At 41.9% G+C, this 17,886-nt stretch overlaps 1 protein-coding gene across 2 annotated transcripts in view; it reads right to left on the minus strand.

Annotated features, from left to right (window-relative positions):
* Positions 1 to 17,886, minus strand: part of PSD3 (pleckstrin and Sec7 domain containing 3) — a 286,235-nt gene that overhangs the window by 260,020 nt on the left and 8,329 nt on the right. Inside the window, exon 1 of one of the 2 annotated variants that reach the window (XM_069978144.1) lies at positions 16,013 to 16,074. The exons of the other annotated variant lie outside the window; for it this stretch is intronic. Coding sequence (XP_069834245.1) covers positions 16,013 to 16,051 — 39 coding nt within the window. The 5' untranslated portion in view covers positions 16,052 to 16,074. Of the gene's footprint in view, positions 1 to 16,012; positions 16,075 to 17,886 lie in introns of those variants that run through there. 2 annotated transcript variants of the gene reach the window in all.

Here is a 17,886-nt window from a genome sequence, read left to right on the forward strand (position 1 = left end):
ACACAGTGTGCCCTCACATTGTAGCCCCACTCTATACGGTAGTTAGCCACCACAGTATGTCCCACTGTTGTTAAAGGAGAAGTTTGTTGAAAATTTTTATTAAAGTATTGTATTGCCCCCAAAAAGTTATACAAATCCCCAATAAACATTTATTACGGGAAATGCACATAAAGTGTTTTTTTCCCTGCACTTACTACTGCATCAAGGTTTCACTTCCTGGATAACATGGTGATGTCACGACCCGACTCCCAGAGCTGTGCGGGCTGTGGCTGCTGGAGAGGATGATGGCAGAGGGATGCTCAGTGCCCCTCCAGTGCCCTGTGTGCCTCAGTGTCCCCCTGCCATCATCCTTTACAGCAGCCACAGCCCGCACAGCTCTGGGAGTCGGGTCGTGACATCACCATGTTATCCAGGAAGTGAAGCCTTGATGCAGTAGTAAGTGCAGGGAAAAAAAGCACTTTATAAGCATTTCCCGTAATAAGTGTATATTGGTGATTTGTACAACTTTTGGGGGGGAAATACATTTTCGCCTGACTTCTCCTTTAAGCCGCTATACTGTAAGTTCCCCTGAAGTTAGGCCTCCATACTTTATACCTCCTTCCCCCCTGCAGTTGTTCCCCTATACTGTATAAGTCTCCCTCTCTGTTGTAAGGCTTCCCATACTTTATACCTCCCTTACCCCTGTTATTGTTCCCCCATACTATATACATCCCCCTTCTGCATGCAGTCCCGATACTGTATACATCCCCCTCCGAATGTTGTTCTCATACTGTTTCTCTCCCCCCCCCATAATTCTTTCCCCATACTGTATATGTCCACCTCTGCTGCTAGTCCTCATACTTTATACCTCCTTCCCCCTCTGTAGTTGTTCCCTCTTACTGTATACATCCCCTCTCTGTAGGTAGTCCCCATGCTGTATACATCTCTCCGCCTCTGTAGTTAGCCCACATATCCCCCCATATGCAATGTCTGCTACTGTGCATCTTCTCACCCCTCCTGCCTCCCCTGCAGCTTGTGTTGAGAAGCTGGGGGCGGAGCATAACAAGTCTGGCTCTGATTGGTTGATGCTGCCAATTTCAGGGTACCCAGTGTCAGGGATTTGATCAGCTGACTGTAACTAGGGCTTATATTTGGAGGAGGGCTTGTATTTCACACCTACTTCAAAATCCTGCAAAATGAAGCTACATCTTATTTTTGGAGAAACACAACATTATTTATACTACATGGCAGTAGGTTACATTCAGGATACAATCTGTTTTCCTTCACTGTTTCATTACACAAACATCATTAAAATATGGAAAGTTAGATACAGACATCACTGTGCGCTAGATCTGCAGTATTTTAATTACATCTCTTGCTAATATACGATGAACATCGCTTCACTTCCTTTTACTCTGTTCTCCATCTGGTAAATTTCAGAAATCCATTTTAATGAACCTGCGGCCAAAGTGGTTTACAGAGTACATATCATAAGTATATAGGGGCAGATGTGTGATGTGTGAAAAAGAAAAATTGGCCAAACTTACGGTATCAGGCTATGTTCACACAGGGTGTGTTCACACGTACAGGATCTGCAGCAGATCCGCAGCAGATTTGATGGCCAGAGTTGCTTTGAGATGAATCTGCAACCATCAAATCTGCTGCAGATCCTGTACGTGTGAACGCACCCACAACATATATTTTCATAAGACCACGGCTGTTATTGCACATTGCATCAACGACCGTGATTATTATAAAAATATACGTTACCTTGCTGTCTATGTGATCCTGGCCAGAGCGTATACACATAGTATATGCTCTGGCGGGGATCCCTAGCGGCACCGCAAATAACTGACACGTCAGTTTTCTGTGTCCGCTATTCATTGAATGGTGGCCGCAGAAAACCATGTCAGTGCACACTATGGAGTGAGCGGCTTCATAGTGTGCTGTGGGGAGTTCTGATGCGGGCGCGCACGGATGCACCCATATCAGAACTCTGCAGGGCTAAAGATCATCCGGCCAGTACTGCAGTACTGATCTTTTCAGAGAACGGCCGTTCCGTGACCCGGCCGTTCTCATACGCAGTCTGAACATAGCCTCAATGTAAACCCAAGGAATGGTAAGACTGGTGCTGCTGGTGTTTGTTCTCTTTTTCTTGTAACAGATAATATCACTGGACTTCCTTTCAGAGTTCTAAATTTGTACTATTTGCAGCTGCAGAATGTTATCAGAGATGATAGACATGAACCGAAGGCATTACTAGACTATTCCCACTTTGTGGTTCCCATGAGGTTAAAGCTCATTTAGTTCCCAGTTTATTTTTGTCATCCAAACACATAATACATTTTTGTAAATCAGTGGTTGACAATGCAGCGGATGTAAGGGGACTAGAAACACAGCCGCATAGCCTGATACCAGTAGGCAAATATTGTGTCAAATACAGTGGTGCCTTGGATTACGAGCATAATTGGTTCCAGGACCCTGCTTGTAATCCAAACCGACTCTTAAACCAAAGCAAATTTTCCATTAGGAAATCATTGAAATGCAGACAATTGGTTCCTCACCCCAAAAATAATGATCTTTTTTATTCTGAATAACATGTAAAACTTATGAAACAAACATTTATAAACAGCTATATGTCATATATATTATATGGTGTATAATGTATAGTATGAGCATAAACCTGAAAAAACAGGAGCAGTTTGTAAATACAGGATGGAACTGCAGCTCCCCATAATGTAGTAGCGTAGTACAACAGGCTTGAATAGAGAAGCAGGGCTGCTGTCAGAGGTCTGCGTGGTCACATGACAGCAATGGGGAAGGGGATGTGTGTTTAGCATGGACCAATCAGGACTAACAGAGACTGCAGGGAGCATGAAGGAATGAGCAGGACATTTGTGGGCACATACATGCAGCACTCTCTGTCCGGGGAGAGAGGGGTTACAGCTATGAAAAGATTACCTCCATAGTTCTGTCCCCTGATGTGAGATCTGCTATGATTTGGAAAGTGGGGGAGACTTCCTGGGTACAGTGCTGTAGACCCCGCTATGCAGACTATGCCGCTCCCCCACTCCCGCTCCTACACAGTACAGGGAGCTCTTAAACCAAAGCAATGCTCTTAAACCAAGTCACAATTTTGAAAAACTGTGAGCTCTTAAACCAAAACGCTCTTAAACCAAGTTACTCTTAAACCAAGGTACCACTGTATGTGAAAAATTAAAGTAGTGGCCCAGAATCATGTAAAATATAACCTTTATTTCAGTCAATTAAAACCAACTCAAATACACAAAGTCCTGGTTTCCACATATGAGGCATAAAACTATCCTCAAGACTAGAGTCTAGCAAATCACATACTAAGGGCGCTATTACACAGAGCGATTTTCTGCTGAATCAGGCCGGTTCCGCAGATTATCGCTTTGTGTAATAAAGACAATGGGGGAGATTTATCAACCTGATGTAAAGTGAAACTGGCTTAGTTGCCCCTAGCAACCAATCAGATTCCACCTTTGATTCCTCACAGACTCTTTAGAAAATGAAAGGTGGAATCTGATTGGTTGCATGTTTGATAAATCTCCCCCTATGATCAGACGACCATCAGCTGATCATTGTCATTTAAACCTGCTTAAAAATCATCAAACTCCAACTGTGCAACGCTACGTGTAGTAATGTGCAGCTGACAAAAAAAATAGTAAAAATAATAAAGTTTATACTTACCTATTCTCCTCCATTGTCCTGCAGTGCCGCAGACGGTGGTTGGTTGAGCGTCAGTGGTGAGCAGAAACATGGGCATTGGTCATGGGTCATTGGACATGGGCCTTCCAGTACTTACCAGTTGCTGTATGTCCTGCAGGAAGTGGTGTATTCTTTGCAGTCTGACACAGTGCTCTCTGCTGCCATCCCTGTCCATGATAGGAACTGTCCAGAGCAGTTGCAAATACACATTGAAAACTTTCCCTGCTCTCCAAACTGAAAAAATATCACTTTCTGCAGGACATACAGCAGATGAAAAGTACTAGGAGTCTTGAGATGTTTAAAATAGATGTAAATTACAAATATCTGGCACTTTCTGACACCAGCTGAGTTAAGAGCATTTTCTTTTTGCTGAACTTCCCCTTTAAAAGGAATCTGTCAGGATTGTTAAAGCCACAAATTGGCAACTAATCTTTTATCTTTTTCTGTATAATGCCACATTGATGTACAATTGCAAAATGTATTACTTAATATAATGCTGGTGGTGGTTTGAGGGGCTAAATACTAATAGATTCTGTTTAGGGATGGTCCGATTCCCGCTGTCTGCCCGCTCCGTGCAGCGGGTGGATACAGCGGGAGGACCGCCTGGAAAATTGGGATACAGCCTATGGCTATGGCTGTATCCCAGTTTTCCAGGTGGTCCTCCCGCTGTATCCACCCTCTCCACGGAGCGGGCAGACAGCGGGAATCATTGCCGAGAGTTCGGGTTCGAAAGAACCGGAACCGAACCAGGTTTGGACCATCCCTAATTCTGTTTAAAGGGGAACTTCAGTGAAAAATGATTTTGTTTAAAGCAACTGGTGTCAGAAAGTTATATAGATTTGCAATTTACTTCTGTTTAAAAATCTCAAGTCTTTTACTTATCATCTGCTGTATGTCCGTCAGGAAGTGGTGTGTTCTTTTCAGTCTGACACAGTGCTCTCTGCTGCCACCTCCTGTAGGTGGTAATTATTTTCTTTCCTTAATAATATTGTGTTTCCCTTAAGCCTTTCTTCATTTCTGTTTTCATCTATTTGAAATCTGCTCAATGACCTAAATGATGATTTAATCTTTAAATTGAATTAATCGGTTATGGCAATAAGATCTCCACATTAACCTAATTATGTATATAAAAAATTCCCCATGAGTAAGAAAAATTGAAGTTATATTTAAGATCCATCAACATGGCAGCAGTGATCCTTCAAAAACTGAAATTGAAACAGCTCATGGGCATTGAATATTTTTAACCCTTCTGAGATTTATCAGTGATTTGTGTTTGTGACAGCTGGAGTTCGTTTTGTCAATCTTGATAACCCCCTCCCTTAGTGTTCTTGCCATTTAAACATAAGCCATCCCTAGGCTGGACCAAAATTCTTAAAGTGGTCTGTTTTGCCACCCTCACCTTAAGACAACTCGGCCCATATGTCCTATTAGGAATCCCCTCTATGGGCCAGGATTTGACTAGAGCTGAACCAATGGTGATCAGCGGGTTGTCGCAGATTGCACAAATCAGTGTAAGGGTACAAACCCACACACCGTATACACAGCAGATACGCAACAAATACGCAGCAAATACGCAGCAGATTTGTTGGTACAGATTTGATGCTGTGTTCAGTTATTTAGATATAATCTGCTGCGTTTTTGCTGCGTATTTGCTGCGTGTTTGCTGCGTATTTGCTGCGTATCGCAGCAGTAAATACGCTGCTTATACGGCGTGTGGGTTTATACCCTAAGGGTATAAACCCACACACCGTATATGCAGCGTATTTACTGCTGCGATACGCAGCAAACTCGCAGCAAACTCGCAGCAAAATCGCAGCAGATTAGATCTAAATAACTGAACACAGCATCAAATCTGTATCAACAAATCTGCTGCGTATTTGTTGCATATCTGCTGCATATACGGTGTGTGGGTTTATACCCTAAAAGGATTTTTTACAGTGTTTACCTCGCATCACCACAAAACTGGGGCTTACAATGTACACCCTGCATTGTCCATTTTGGACATTACATAATACTGCTTAATGTGTTTTTGACACTTTGCTTTAGGGATGAGGATGCGATGATTGACATTATATAACAAGTCATGTCCTGATCTGGATTATAGGGCTTACAGCAGAGCTCATAGCTGACACAGGATGACTCAGTATACTAACCTCTAATACTAATATGATCCTCAGCATGTTTCCTGTGGCACAATTTGCATTATCTACCTGTTACCTTAAAGGGGTTTTTGTGATTTACTTGTCCCCTATCCACAGGATCACAAGATAAGTATGAGATTGTGGGGGGTCCAACCTCTGTGCCTTCCGGGGATCCTTCTATCGGCGACCCCAAGACCTTTGTCATGTATGTAAACGTGGGTCGACTCGTGACCCACAGCTCCATTCATTCTTTATGGAGCCGCCAAAGAGAGCCGAGTACAGCACTTGGCTCTTTCCAGCGGCTCCATAGAGAATAATTGTTATTTTATGGGTTTATGGGAAAGTACTAAAACAGACTGTTTAGAGTGTGTATATATATATATATATATATATATATATATACACAAAACAGATACAGTACATCTGAACTGTAGAATGCAAATTTTGGAGAAAATGCTAACTAAAGCCATTAAAACTCACCACTATTTATTTTTTTTACATAAAATATAAATTAATCTTCTGTTGCGGTTCACTATTTAAATCCAGTTTCAAAATTTTAAGTAAATACCCATGACTAAATATTATGCCTAAAAGAGAAATAGCAATAAAATATTAAAGACCTATTAGTATTATTTAATCATAAAATAACATTTAATTAATCCCTAAGATCCGAGCTTAATAGCTATGAATTAAACATTAGCAGAATATCTATGAATATATTCCCATGTCAGATATTTAGTGTGTATTTTCTTGACAGAAATCCCAAGCTGACCCTTTGATTTCTGCTACGGATGTGTGACATATGTGTTTGTGGTGGATCTTCATGAGGATTAGCTCAATTGCCATTTATTAAGGCTAATCCCCATGCTTGTTTCCTCTGTATGATGATATTCTGTGTATATAAATGGGTCTGGCAGCAATAAATATCAATACTAGAGATGTGCAAATTTTTCAAAAGTTCGGTTTGGCAGGTTCACCAAACATTGTAGCATAAGTAAATATACACAAAAGAAGCTTGCGGAGTAGAAAGCAAACAGCATATATAGGGATCTTGTCTATTGCTTTCTACCCCTCTAGCTTGTTTAATGCATATTTAATTATCACAGCATGCTACATTCCAGTTTTGCTGTTTTTCATTTCCAACAGCAACATTGGAACGAAAACATGCTGTAATAAGTAATTATACACAAAACAAGCTGGTGGGGGACAAAGAACCATAGGAGGATACTGGTGGAGCCCGAACAGGTAAGCATAGGCTTTTTTTTAATGTGCATTAAATTGTGAGGCCCCCATCTTTACAAACTAGTTACAAACTTTACAACAAAGAAAAGAACAAAATTTGGTTCGGTAATGAATCTCAGTTCCAATTAATACCTCTGACTATACTAGTCACTTTATATAAGTCACCAGATTCATTTTTGTTCTCTTCTCCGTCCCACTTTTACATGGCAGTGTAGTTTTTGCCATGAGGCTACTTAAAGTGTCTGCCTCAGGTAGCACCACCTACTGCAAGAAGGGGATGACAAAGCCAGTGTCAGTGACAACTGTTAAATGATTCTCAGAGCAACAAGCCATTGGGTCACCGCCCTGCTATCGACTCTTGTAGTCACAGGCAGCATTATGCCTTTCACCACAATAGGTCGCTCCCTCCCTTAAGGCCCTATTACACCAAAAGATGTCTGACAGATTATTTTACAGAATTTTTCATCCAAAGCCAGTAATGGATTTGAAAAGAGGAGAAATCTCAGTCTTATCTTTACCACCTGTTCTCTGTTTATAGTCCGTTCCTGACTTTGGTTGAAAAAGTCTGTCAGATAATCTGTAAAACATCTTTTGGTGTAAAAGGGCCCTTAGAGTTCTGATGTATAAATGACTTCACTTGCAGGGTGGGGATAGGAGACGCAGGAGGACTGCTGTAGCCAGGTAAGTGTGTTTTTTTTTTAATTATGCAAGGGAGATTACATGTGAATCTGCAGGTATTGGTTGCTAGAGCTACCTAAGGATTACTTATATGGGGGATGCATACATTGGGGGATACTATCTACTGAAGGTGCTGTCTACTGAGGAGTTATCCACAGGGGGGTTATCTACATTAGGAGGGGCTACCAACAGGGAGACTACCTACATTGGATATATTATTTACTGGGGGGAAGACTACCACAGAGACTACCTAAGTGGGCATACCTACATGGGAGAAGGGGCTACCTAAAGGGGAATTACCTACACAGCATATATGCTTTACTGGGAAAGATAACTACCAAGGCATACTACCTACTGGAGAGACTAACTATAGGGGAGACGTGTGTTACATTGGGGATGATATCTACTGGGAGCCTTTCTGCACAGAGAGGCCTTATTACTATATAGCTGCATAGAGGGGGACCTAACTATTATATGGATGCACAGAGGGGACCTAACTACTATATGCAGGCACATAGGGAGCCTAACTACCATATGGGAACACAGAGGAGGCCTAACCACTATATGAGGGCACACAGGGGGCCTTAATAGGGTGGCACATAGGGGGCCTAAATACTATATAGAACCACAGAGTTGGCTTAACTATTATATGGGGGCACAGAGGGTTCTACAGAATACTATACTTAATACTATATGGGGGCACAGGGGTTCTTTACTGTTAGGTCTCCCAGGAGACCCTTCATACTATATAGGGGGGAACATTGGGGGCCTGTTTACTATATGTACTGCAGCATGGAAAGAGTCACTTAGGAGTCAGGTTATTTGAATATAAGTCAGTGTCATCATTTGTATGGTGTTAACACTGCTGCCTACAAATATATGGTGAATATTGTGTGTGTAGAGTATAGGATTTTAACAGGAGTTAAATACTTGCATATATATATATATATATATATATATGCTTACTCATACGTGGGGGGTGGGGGTGTATTGGGATGAAGGTCTGTTTTAACTCTTAAAATGATAAAACATGGGGCAAATATAACAAATATACTTTACTATCCCCTTACTTTTTGAACATATTACATCTTATCATTACACAAAGGATGACAGAGTATATCACTTTGGAATACTAATACAGACTTTGTGAAGACTTCTTCCTTCTGTCACAAAATAAACATGAAAAAAATGCACTACGATGGCGTGTACAAGCCCTAACCTGCACTAAACAGGTTAAATCTGTTGATTGGAGCCTGAGAATCACTGAACATTTAGTTTCACATAAAGGTTTTTTAACCCTTCGCCTCCTTTGCATGCTTAAAAGGTCAGGCAACAAAAATCTAAAATCCCCAGTGGCTATATAAGCAGACTATAAAAGAATGGTCATAGGGAGGGACTGAAAACTGATTATTATGGATAATAAACACAAAATAACTTTTTTCATCCAATCGTATTAGTACAGAAAGGAAAAATAATGCGTAGCAATATATATATATATATATATATATATATATATATATACAGTATATATATATATATATATATATATATATATATTGTAGGGTTCTTCCCGGGGGATGGTGTGTTTGGACACAGTTCAGGCAGCAAACTTGGGCTCATAAAACAGCTTTGGTGTTTATTTGTAGCATAAACGGTCCAGCAACATAAATACAGCAACACCGTGCAGTGAGAATAAACAAAACAAAAAGTCCTGCCCGTCTGGGCGCTTACTAATACAGCAGGTTACCTCTCTGACACTTCACTTGGCAGGTAATATTGCAGGGTGTGCATAAGCCCCAGCTCCCAGCGAACACACTATGCAGGCTGTTCACTCCTGTCTGAGAGCAAACCAAGGATCCTCTGCAGGGCTTTTCTCTGTCAGGCTTGATTAGGGCCAGAGACACCTGACCCCAAAACCTGACCTGGATCGGGGGGAGGGAATGGCAAATCCCACTACCAAAACCTATCTGCCATTCCATGTAAGTCCAGGCCCGGCAATAATAAATAATAGCTCAGCAGCATAACACTGCTGTGCACAGATGCCTCCTGGACTTACCATCTCACACTCCGTATTAACCTGGGTGAGATGTACACCCCCTCGAGCACTTTTCCCGTGACATGTCCACAATATATATATAGCTGGGACATGCCACCTGAGCTTGGCGGGATGGATTGGTGTAAAGCAAAGTGACAACAGCACTAGGAAAAAAACATTTACTCTCCAGTCAGTTCCATTTAGTTTTTTCCATAGACCAAATATTTAGGCACTGACCCCCGCCCATAATACCTCCCAACTTTTTGGATGGCCAAAGAGGGACAATTGTAGTTCAGTCTAACTTTATAGACATTTCTATACGTTTTTATTTAAGGATGTATCCACACATACAGGATCTGCTGCAGTTTGATGCATTTAGTTACATTGAGATCTGCAGCAGATCCTGTACGTGTGACTGCATCCTTAAGTCCTATTTACACATCAGTAACCCTGTCTATAATTGTGGACCCACAACTGCGGACAGGATTATCAATGTGTATCAATAACTGGCCACATTTGCAGGGACCCCCTGATTCAAGTAGGTGACTCGGACGCACAATGGCTTAATCTTTTTTTTGCTTTGTCCCCAAAAAGGATTGTAACACCTACAGATGTGTGTATGAGGCCATATGTATAAAATGTCACATGTTTCATCAGAATATAACAATTTTAGGATTCAACTTTCAACACATGATGGAATAATATGCAACTTTGGGTCTATTATACAGTAAGAAACCAGACACTTTCTAGAGCAACATAAAAAGTTAATTAATGCCAATCTAATTCCTAGGTAAAAAGAGGGACATGTAAGGGGCAAAAAGGGACAGAGGGACGAAGGTCAAAAGTAGGGACTGTCCCTCCAAAAGAGGGACACTTGGGAGTTATGCTGCCCATGAATCAAACATTGACGTCATTTTATAGTCATATACCATTAATGGGCCACGTTTACTATGTTTGTCGGGTTTTTATAATATCTCCACATTAGGGTTTTACAACCTTGTGATAACTCGGACACTTTAGGAAACCCCTTTTTAAAATTGGTAAAATATCTGAAATAGCAAAAGACTCGCCTCCTTTTCAGGTTTCTAAACTGTATGCTAAGAAAAAGCTAAGCATTTGAGTACCAGTGGCTGAAGAACTTAGATGCAACTCTAGGGAGTCCTGAAAAACATGGATAGAACCATAGGCTGTATCCATGTTTTCCCAGATTTCCTAGGATTGCAGCCAACTTCTTTAGCCACCAGTAAGTAAATGATGAGTGAGTATGTTCGAGTTGCACTCATCTATAAAAATAATACCTCCACACCAAGACCACATATTTACCACTGCAGCTACGAGACCAACATTTCTAGCTACAGATCCTATACCTGTGGATGGAGCCTTATGTCCTAGTCTCACATCAGTAATCTTGTTGTAGACCTGCAACTACAGACAGGATTTCAAATGTTGATTACAAATTGATTAAATGGATGGATCTATGTATTTCTTGAGGCACGGATGACAGGCCTTTTACTGATCTGTACCAACTACAAATGTGTAAAAGGGTTCATTCAAACCAATAGGCACAATGCAGTATAAGGCTATGTTCACACTACGTAAAACTACGGCCGTAGTTCTCACCGCAGAACTACGGCTGTAGTTTTGCGGTGTGTTACATAGCCAAATTTTTAATGGGATCCCGGCCGGAGCTTACACACATCATATGCGCTCCAGCCGGGATCCTATGTGGCGTCGGAAAAAAACTGACAGGTCAGTTTTCTGCGTCAGGAATTCAGTGAATTCCGGCCGCAGAAAGCTCCGGCCGCTCGCTTCACTGTGGGCTATGGGAAGCTCTGATGCGGGCGCGCGCTGATTCGCCCACATCAGAGCTCTGCGGCCAGAAAGATCATCTGGCCGTTACTTAAGTACTGGCCGAGATGATCCGGCCAGAGACCGGCCGTTCCGTGACCCAGCCGGGGTCACGGAACGGTCGGTCTAATACAACGTGTGAACATAGCCTAAAACTGATGTGTGAAAAGGGGTATTCCAATCAAACATAACTTTTCATATATTGCTTCCCATGGTAAGAAAATAACAAACTTCTATGGCATCTTCAGGTCCAGGTCTAGTGATCCCACCTCCACTTCCGAGACAGACCCATTTGGTGGTGACAGCCTGCTCAGCCAATCACAGGATGAGACGGGACAGCGCTGCAGCCAGTGATTGGATGAGTGGGCTGTCACCTTCAGACGAGTCTGTCTCAGAAGTGGAGGTGGGATCCCTCAGCCAAACATGCGATAGGAGGATACTGGGTGAGCATGGATAAGCTGTTTGTTATTTTCTTATCATTGACAGCAATATATGAAACATTTTGTTTAAGTGGAATACCCCTTTAATGTAAATGAAAATGAAAATAAGATTTTACTTCAACATAATACATTTTTTGTTATGACAAACAGTCCATTTTTCTTCTATTCCTCAATTAGAATGTAGTGCTGGAAACTTTCTTTCTTCCAAAATGAGTGCAGCTTGGGCCCTTTCATTGAGATAAAATGTGTATTGTTCCACACTGAGACTGACCACGCTTCTTAACATTCAAGTGGGCTTTGTTGTGTTTGGCCTTAATGTGATGTTGTTTTATTGGCAGATAGACTGTGGAAAGTATAGTACATCCATTGTTGCTGCTAAGAGCAAGTCAGTTACAGTCATCTAGATATCCGCTGGAGCTCTGGGACTTAAAAATATCACTTCCAAATGACTTTGTTGCAAATTTTATTACTGTCAATATATTGTAATATATATATACAGTGGTACCTTGGTTTTAGAGTAACTTGGTTTAAGAGCGTTTTGGTTTAAGAGATTACATTTTTTTTAATATTGTGACTTGGTTTAAGAGCATGGTCTGCATAGCGGGGTCTACAGCACTGTACTCTGACCACGGAAGTCTCCCTCACCTTCTAAATCATAGCAGATCCACATCAGGCTGGGGCTTACATCAGGGGACAGGACTGTGGAGGTAATCTCTTCATAGCTGTAACCCCTCTCTCCCCTGACAGAGAGTGCTGCATGTATGTGTCCACACCTGCCCTGCTCATTCCTTCCTGCTCCTTGCAGTCTCTGTCAGTCCTAATTGGTCCATGCTGAACACACACCCCTTACCCATTATTGTCATGTGACCACACAGACCTCTGACAGCAGCCCTGCTTCTCTATTCTAGCCTGTTGTACTACGCTACTGCATTATGGGGATCTGCAGTTCCATCCTGTATCTACAAACTGCAGCTGTATTTTCAGGTTTATGCAGTTACTATACATTATACTCCACATGCTGATTGCTATACTGTACAGTAACTTATAATATCACATATTCAGCTTTTTATAAATGTTTGTTTCATTTGTTTTACATGTTATTTGGAATAAAAAAAAATCATTATTTTGGGGTGTGGAACCAATTGTTTGAATTTCAGTGATTTCTTATGGGAAAATTTGCTTTGGTTTAAGAGTGGATTTGGATTACAAGCACGGTCCTGGAACGAATTATGCTCATAATCCAAGGCACCACTGTATATGTATATATATATTATATATATATATATAGTTGTGCTCAAAAGTTTACGTACACCGGCAGAATTTTTGCTTTCTTGTCCTTTTTTCCAAAAATATAAATGGTAACAGAAAACCCTTTTTTCCACTCGTAGTTAGTGGTCGGATGAAGCCATTTATTGTCAAACTCCTGTGTTTTCTCTTTTTATATCATAATGACAAAATGACCCTGATCAAAAGTTCTTAATAACGTGTATTGCTCCCTCCAATATCAATGACAGCTCGAAGTCTTTTGTGGTAGTTGTGGATGAGGCTCTTTATTTTTTTCTTCTTGGCAAAAAGCCTCCGGTTCTGGTAAATTCCTGGGCTGTCTTGCATAAACTGTGCGTTGAGCCAGAGTGGCTCAATGATATTGAGTACAGGAGTTTGGGGTGGCCACTCCAGAACCTGCTAGAGTGCGGGGAGGTGAGGGTGATTATTTTATTTTTTATTTTACGAAAACCTACTAGGGGGAAGGGAGAAACTACCCCCTTGTACCTACTGAGGGCATATATTTAATTGGGGGTGTTAACTACCTAATAAGGGATCTACCTACTAAGCACTTCTAAATAATGGATGATCTACTGGGATCTACTCACTTATACAATATAGGGCACCCAGTAGCAGATTATAATTGGTCAGTTTCGGGCGGTAGCCCGGGGTCCAGAGCTCCTGGGGGGCCTTAGACTTATACTTTCAGTGGTGTGTTGTCCTTTGCTACAGTTATGCCATGATTTGCAAAGAATCACTGCTTTTTTACCTCCATTTTGCACAAATCAGGACATCATGAGATTATCTATCCTGTACTATGAACGCTAGGCTAGTGCTGCCATAGTTACAGTGGGTTGGGGGGGCCCAGGCTTGGTGCACAGCCCGGGGCCTATGGTAAAGTTAATCCGCCCCTGAGGGCACCAAGGGAGGTGTTATTTGGGACACTGAGGGTAAGCGTGGACACTGAGGGTAAGGTGGTGCCTAAGTTTTTTTTCTATCACACTCTGCAGAGACAAGTCATAGTTGAACAAAGTCTTCACAGCGGGCTGAGCCAGAAAGTGAAGAAAAAGAAAGAGAATGACTCCAAGAAGACGGCCCCTGTAAACTACTTCTGACCACCATGATAAGTGCCTCAGTGGGACACTACCATCTTGCCCAGTTATACAGAACCTGGCTCTCCTGGGTTACCACAAGTGTGTGGTCCATGCTCCTTGCAATGTGTGCCACTTTTTCTCCTGTCCCTCTAAATGTCTTAATTCCTTGATTTTTTTTCTCGTGTCAAAAAATGTTTTATGACACAAAAGACAGACCTTTTGTTTTATGTATGTATGTATGTATGTATACAAACAGATGTCCATATAGGCTGGTATTTTAAACTGGTTTAAATCCTATACCAGGGGTCCTTGACTGGTGGACCACCGTCTGAACCCAGCGCGTAAGGAGCGCTCATAGTTACTGTGCAGCGTGGAGTGCTCATAGTTACCGTGCAGCAGCAGCACTGACAGAGAGGGAGCCATTGGCTTCCCCCCTGTCAGTTACTCTTGTAGCCGCAGTGGTCACAAGAAGCCGCACTCCCCTTCTGGTGTTGGCGCTCGAGTGACGTCACTGCTCTGGCACCAAGACAAGGGGAGTGCGGCCTCTAGTGACTGCTGCACTGCGGCCACAAGAGGGGAAGAGAAGAGGAGACGTCAGACCCAGGTGAGTGTAAGTGTTTTTTTTTTATGTCATATGCTGTATGGGAGGGGGAGAGCGCAAAGGGGGGCTATATGGGAGGGGGAGAGCACACAGGGGGGGGGGGGGTATATGGGAGGGGGAGAGCACACGGGGGGATATATGGGAGGGGGAGAGTGCACAGGGGGATATATGGGAGGGGGAGAGCGCACAGGGGGGCTATGTACTACTGAGGGAGCAACAGGGGGCTATATACTACTGGGGGCAGTCACCCCCTTTGTACCTAATTTCAAAGGGCTGGTGAGAGAGAAAAAAAGCCAGTTCTCCCACTAATAAGCATCAATTCTGTATGTAAATAGTTCAGCAACCTTTGTGAAAAGTAACAAAACACGTTTATTACTGATGTTCAGCTCGGACCTTCACCAAGTAATAGATCCCGTTAAGTGGACCTTCACTAAAAGCACCCCTGTCCTATACGATACACACACAACCTCCTTCCATACAGTTACTATATATATTGGTAGATGCCAGGGCTGCAAATTCTCTGCCAACTGTATAAGTGATGGCAGCAATTTATATCAGGTTCCTCACAGATGACGTCTTCCATTTAGTAGTTAGGCCCCCTTAGTGCATCCATATAGTAGTTAGGTCCTGTCTGTGCATTTATATGGTAGTTAGGCCTCTGTGCAGGTAGGCCCCCAGTAGATATTATCCACCATTTAGCACCCCCTCCCCTCGGTAGTTAGTCCCACCAGAAAGTAATATCCCCCTGGTAGTCAGCCCCCCTACATAGCGTACCCCCTATGTAGGTAATCCTCCTGTTGTTAACTTTGTCAACCCCATTATAAGTAGTCTCTGTGGTAGTTGCCCCCAGTAAATAATATCCCCCTATGTAGGTCACCTCCCTGTATCTCCCTGTATCTAGCCAGTAAGCACCCCCTCCCCATGTCAGCATCCCCCTGTGTAATAAAAAAAAGACATACCTGGCTGCAGCACAGTAAACCTCTAGAGTCTCCAATCATGTACTCGCAGAGCAGGGAGAGATGTCACTCATGTGCTGGGAGAGACAGCGACCTCTTGTGGCCAGAGGCATTATGCTGCCTGCAACCACAAGAATGATGGTCAGAGCGGGGAGAGGTAAAATGAAAGCTGAGCTGTGATTGGTTGCTAAGAGCAAACCTGACAGTTTAGGTTTCAGGCAGATTGATAAATCTGGGCCAATATGTGTACTAAATAAGTTTTCTATGTTATTATATTTGTATATACACTATGCAGCAGTGTTTAAAGAGGAACTCCAGCAGGAAAATTGTAGCTTCACACATACCGTATCACAGTGGATTTGATGGGGCAGATCCGCAGCAGATTTCATCAAAATAACTGAACACAGCATAAAATCTTTTGCAGATGTGCTGCAGATCCACTGCGGATTCTGTATGTGTGAATGCACCCTCAAATCAACTGGTACCAAAAAGTCATATAGATTTGTAATTTATTTCTATTTAAAAATCTCAAGTCTTCCAGTCCTTATCAGCTGCTGCATGTCCTGCAATATTCTGTATTCTTTCTAGTCTTACACAGTGCTCTCTGCTGCCCCCTTTATCCCTGACAGGAACTGTCCAGAGCAGGGGAAGATTTCTATGGGGGATTTGCTACTGCTCTGGGCACTTTCTGTTATGGACAGAGGTGGCAGCAGAGAGCACTGTGTCAGACTGGGAAGAATATCTCACTTCCTGCAGAACATACAGTAGCTGATAGGTACTGGAAGACTTGATATTTTTAAATAGAAGTCATTTACAAATCTATAAAACTTTCTGAAATCGGTTGATTTGACAGAATTTTTTTTTTGCTAGAGTTCTTCTTTAAAGTTGATCTTTTAGGTTTCATGGATTTAGTCGTAGAGTTTGATCATTTAAAAATCACAAAGACGCTCAAGGATTTTCTGTTCTTAAGACAGAATAGAAATAGAACATTGATTTAGAAAAGTTGATGGAAAAAATCTCTTATAAAATCTGTCACCGTCTTATGTGCTGCAGTGTGAAAATTACCCGGCCTATTATTTCCCCAGGCAGGTTCCTTTTCCTTCACCTAAAGGGATATACATAAATGTATACTATAACCCTAGGGGTGTATAAGAGATGGGTTCTCTGAGAGTGTCCAGTTACCAGGGAAACCATGAAAACCTGAGATGTTAGCTGTAGATCGGGCATATACTCGTGTGTGTATGAGATGAGTCATGTGCGGTGAATCATGCAGCTGCTGAAGTTATTGGTGCTAATTCAACTGGTTACAAGAGTATTAAGCAAACAAAGCAAACAGAGAGTTATGTTGATCTAGTTGTGGCATTGATAAAACGTGTTACTAATGACTTCATGTCATTCAGGAAACAAAAGAAATCATACATAGGTAGCCAGGGTAGAGATTTCTGTACTGATGGTGACATCTAGTGGCTCTTATATGGAATTGCATATGAAACCTTCATAGTTTCTATTGCTATTTAGCTGTCCTATCTATACCTGACTGGATGTATGTTCTCTTTTAGTTATATAATATGCACTTCATCAATAATGCACGACAATTTTTAGCGATTACTAAGCCCAGGCAACAGCAAATAAGGAGTACTAAGGCCTAGCAGAAGTGGAGTATGATGTTCAATGTATACATTCTCTTTTACACATTACACTGACTTTTGTGGTAAATTAGTTTCTTTTATTTTTTTTTCTATGCTATTGGAGCCTACTTTTTGGTATTTGAAAGGATTATACAAAGTTTACAATACTGAAATCTATCCAAATCTTTTAATATTAAAGGAGAACTTCAGTTAAGAAAGATGTAACCCTCTTCAATCCCCACCCATAGT

Source organism: Dendropsophus ebraccatus, chromosome 7 (assembly GCF_027789765.1).
Source record: "Dendropsophus ebraccatus isolate aDenEbr1 chromosome 7, aDenEbr1.pat, whole genome shotgun sequence".
NCBI lineage: Eukaryota > Metazoa > Chordata > Amphibia > Anura > Hylidae > Dendropsophus > Dendropsophus ebraccatus.